The 2,657-nt window shown below is 41.8% G+C and overlaps 1 protein-coding gene across 1 annotated transcript; it reads right to left on the bottom strand.

Moving 5' to 3' along the window:
• Nucleotides 1–333: 333 nt before the first annotated feature.
• Nucleotides 334–1,080, bottom strand: LOC134288676 (uncharacterized). Its single transcript, XM_062854222.1, has one exon. It carries the CDS (start codon nt 1,078–1,080, stop codon nt 334–336), a length of 747 nt encoding a protein of 248 aa, XP_062710206.1.
• Nucleotides 1,081–2,657: the final 1,577 nt, after the last annotated feature.

The raw sequence follows: 2,657 nt of genomic DNA, 5'->3' as shown, positions 1-2,657 counted from the left end.
GATTACACGATAACTACACTTGACAAAAACACAACGGAAAACCCAATTACTTCATTTTGAGTTTTTCCACTTATGATCAGGTTTTGATATGATTTACTCCAATGTGCGGCGGTGCACAAGAGCTTCTGTAAGATGTGATCGCTAAGAACGGGGCACGAACCTTCAGCGGAAGATCCGGATGATTGCGCCAGACTATTCGAGTTAGCGGTTGATCCTGTTCCAATACCAGTACCTGACGGTACATTTTTCGATGTCCGCCGTTACAACGAGGCTGTCTTGAACGGTGGGGCCAGCGAGGAGAATGTCGTTGAGGGACAGACCGAATTTCGACTGTCAAGGCGCATCGAAGATGGTTCTTAATTTGGTAGTAGTGCTGCCCATCATGATGACTGCGTAACGGGGAATATAAAAGCGAGGCTTGCTGTCTCGCTCTTTGGGATCAATTTCCCGCACGTGCTCGAGTGCTTGAAGTTTGTGAATGAACATTTGGTACATGGCGTGCTTATCTGGATCTCTGGCAAGCGATCGTTCCAAAGAGAAGAATCGCCGAGTCGCGTTGTACCAATTGTTGTTCAACTGGGGAAGCAACTCTTCTCGCTTTGGGAGCTTGATGACGTAGCGACCATCTGCTTTTGACTGCTGCACCTCTTCTAGCTGCCAGAAGCGGTTGACCAGCTCGTCGATTGTGCAGGGATTGCTGAACTGCCAGTTATGGGGATCTTCGTGGTCGTGGTTTTCCAGCATGTACCCTCCAGAGATGACCCATTCGAATTCGGTGTTCTGGAGCAGCGGAAGATCGTTGCCGAGAGATATTCGGCCGTAGTGAAGGACACGGAAGAAGTGTGTGGTACTCATGATCATGTCGATGTTAGTGGTGACCGCGAAAGTGGGATCGGCGAGATCGACGTGCTCCGATATAGACCATTGACTGGTGTCGACGGGGAACTGTTGGAGTTTTACGATGATTTCCGGAAGAATCAGCATCGAACACTTCACGGAGAACGATGAAATACGGTAAGAGACGCTCACGTACGCTTCGTGCTCTACGCGCTTGGTGTTGCCAATTCCGCTGATTGTCATCGACCGTGGCAGATAAGTCCGTAGCCAGAGGGGGGCAGGGGGGACCATGCCCCCCCCCCTGGCCGACATATTGTTTTTAATTCATGCCGACTCAAAGATTGTCTATAATTCAAGTGTTCCACAAAAAATATTTAAAAAAATAAAAAAAAAAACTATTCTCTAGACTATTTTAATAACTGAGGTTTTATCCACAATTATCCAACCTTTTTTCTCTTGAGAATCACAGGAAATTTCGCCAAGTATTTCTCCAAGAGATCTACTTCAATCTTATCATATACTTTAACCAAATAACAAGCTTGGATGAATGGTTAAATTTTGTGATGTTTATTCATGGAACACAAAAACAGCATGGCAAGTTTCCGGTAGGAAAAAACAAGGACTTTGTAGAATTATATGCTACTATAGAGTGCAGTTATATGCTATTGCTACACGAATTTTCACTTTTATTCAATTAAAACAAACGTCATGCTAAGATAATAATACCTGGGATTTCTTTACAAATTCTTTCAAGGACATCTCCAGAAATTCCGTCAGGCAATTATTCAGGAACTTTTCCAAGGATTCTTTCAGAAATTCCTCAAGGAACATATCCAGGAGTTTCTCTTTCGTGAATTATTCCATGGACATCTTGCAGGGTTCAGATAGTTTTTTTTAGGGTTTGTTCCAAGAAATGCTTTAAGAATTCCCCCACGATTCCTTCAGTTTTTACAAATACTTCTGCAAGGATACATCGATGAATTCTTTCAGGAATTTTCCATAGCTTCCTCCAGTGATTCTAGCATGGATTGCTCCAGAGAGTTTTCCAAGAATTCCTGTATGGGTTTCACCAGGCATTCCTCCGGGAATTTCTCCTATGATATCTTTAGAAGTTCCTTCAGTGATTGTTCCAGTGCTTTTTTCGATAATTTCTCCAGAAATTTCCAGGAGTTCCTTAAATCATTGTACAAAACATTCTCCATCGAAAAATTCCAACAATAATTCGTCCAAAAAATATTGCAGACATGGATGCCTTAATTTTTTTTTCCTACAGAAATTCTTTCAGGAATTTGTTAAGAAAGCTTACCTGGGATTTCCTAAGGAATTCATGAAAGGATTGCTTCCAGGATTCCTCCAGATTTTCCTTCAAGCATTCCTCCAAGGATTCGACCGGGAATATCTTCTGTGTTTATTTCAGAAATAACTCCAGGAATTATTTTACAAAATCCTCCAAGGGTTCCCCCTGGAACACTTTTTTGAATTCCTTCAGAAGTTCTCCAAAAAATAATCCAATACTTCCTCCAGGAACTATTTAGGAATTCCCCAGGATTTCTCCTAAGGTTTATTCAGGAACTGCCAGAGTAAGATGGGGCAAAAGTTCGACCATAGTTGATAATTCAACCAATTTCAAAAAATCGAAGCAGATATAAATAAATAAATACCGTGTGGTGATTCTACCATCCATGAGCTAAAATTTTGCTGAACAAAGTTACGCCAAATGCCTTTTCAATTTTGAGTTACAACACTTTTTGTATGTGTGTGTTTTATTCGAACTCTTGCCCCACCACTGGGGCAAAAGTTCGAATCTAGTGTTTGTGGAA

Source organism: Aedes albopictus, chromosome 1 (assembly GCF_035046485.1).
Source record: "Aedes albopictus strain Foshan chromosome 1, AalbF5, whole genome shotgun sequence".
Lineage (NCBI taxonomy): Eukaryota > Metazoa > Arthropoda > Insecta > Diptera > Culicidae > Aedes > Aedes albopictus.
Note: the sequence above shows the minus strand (reverse complement) of the source record. Positions and strands in the feature narration are given on the sequence as shown.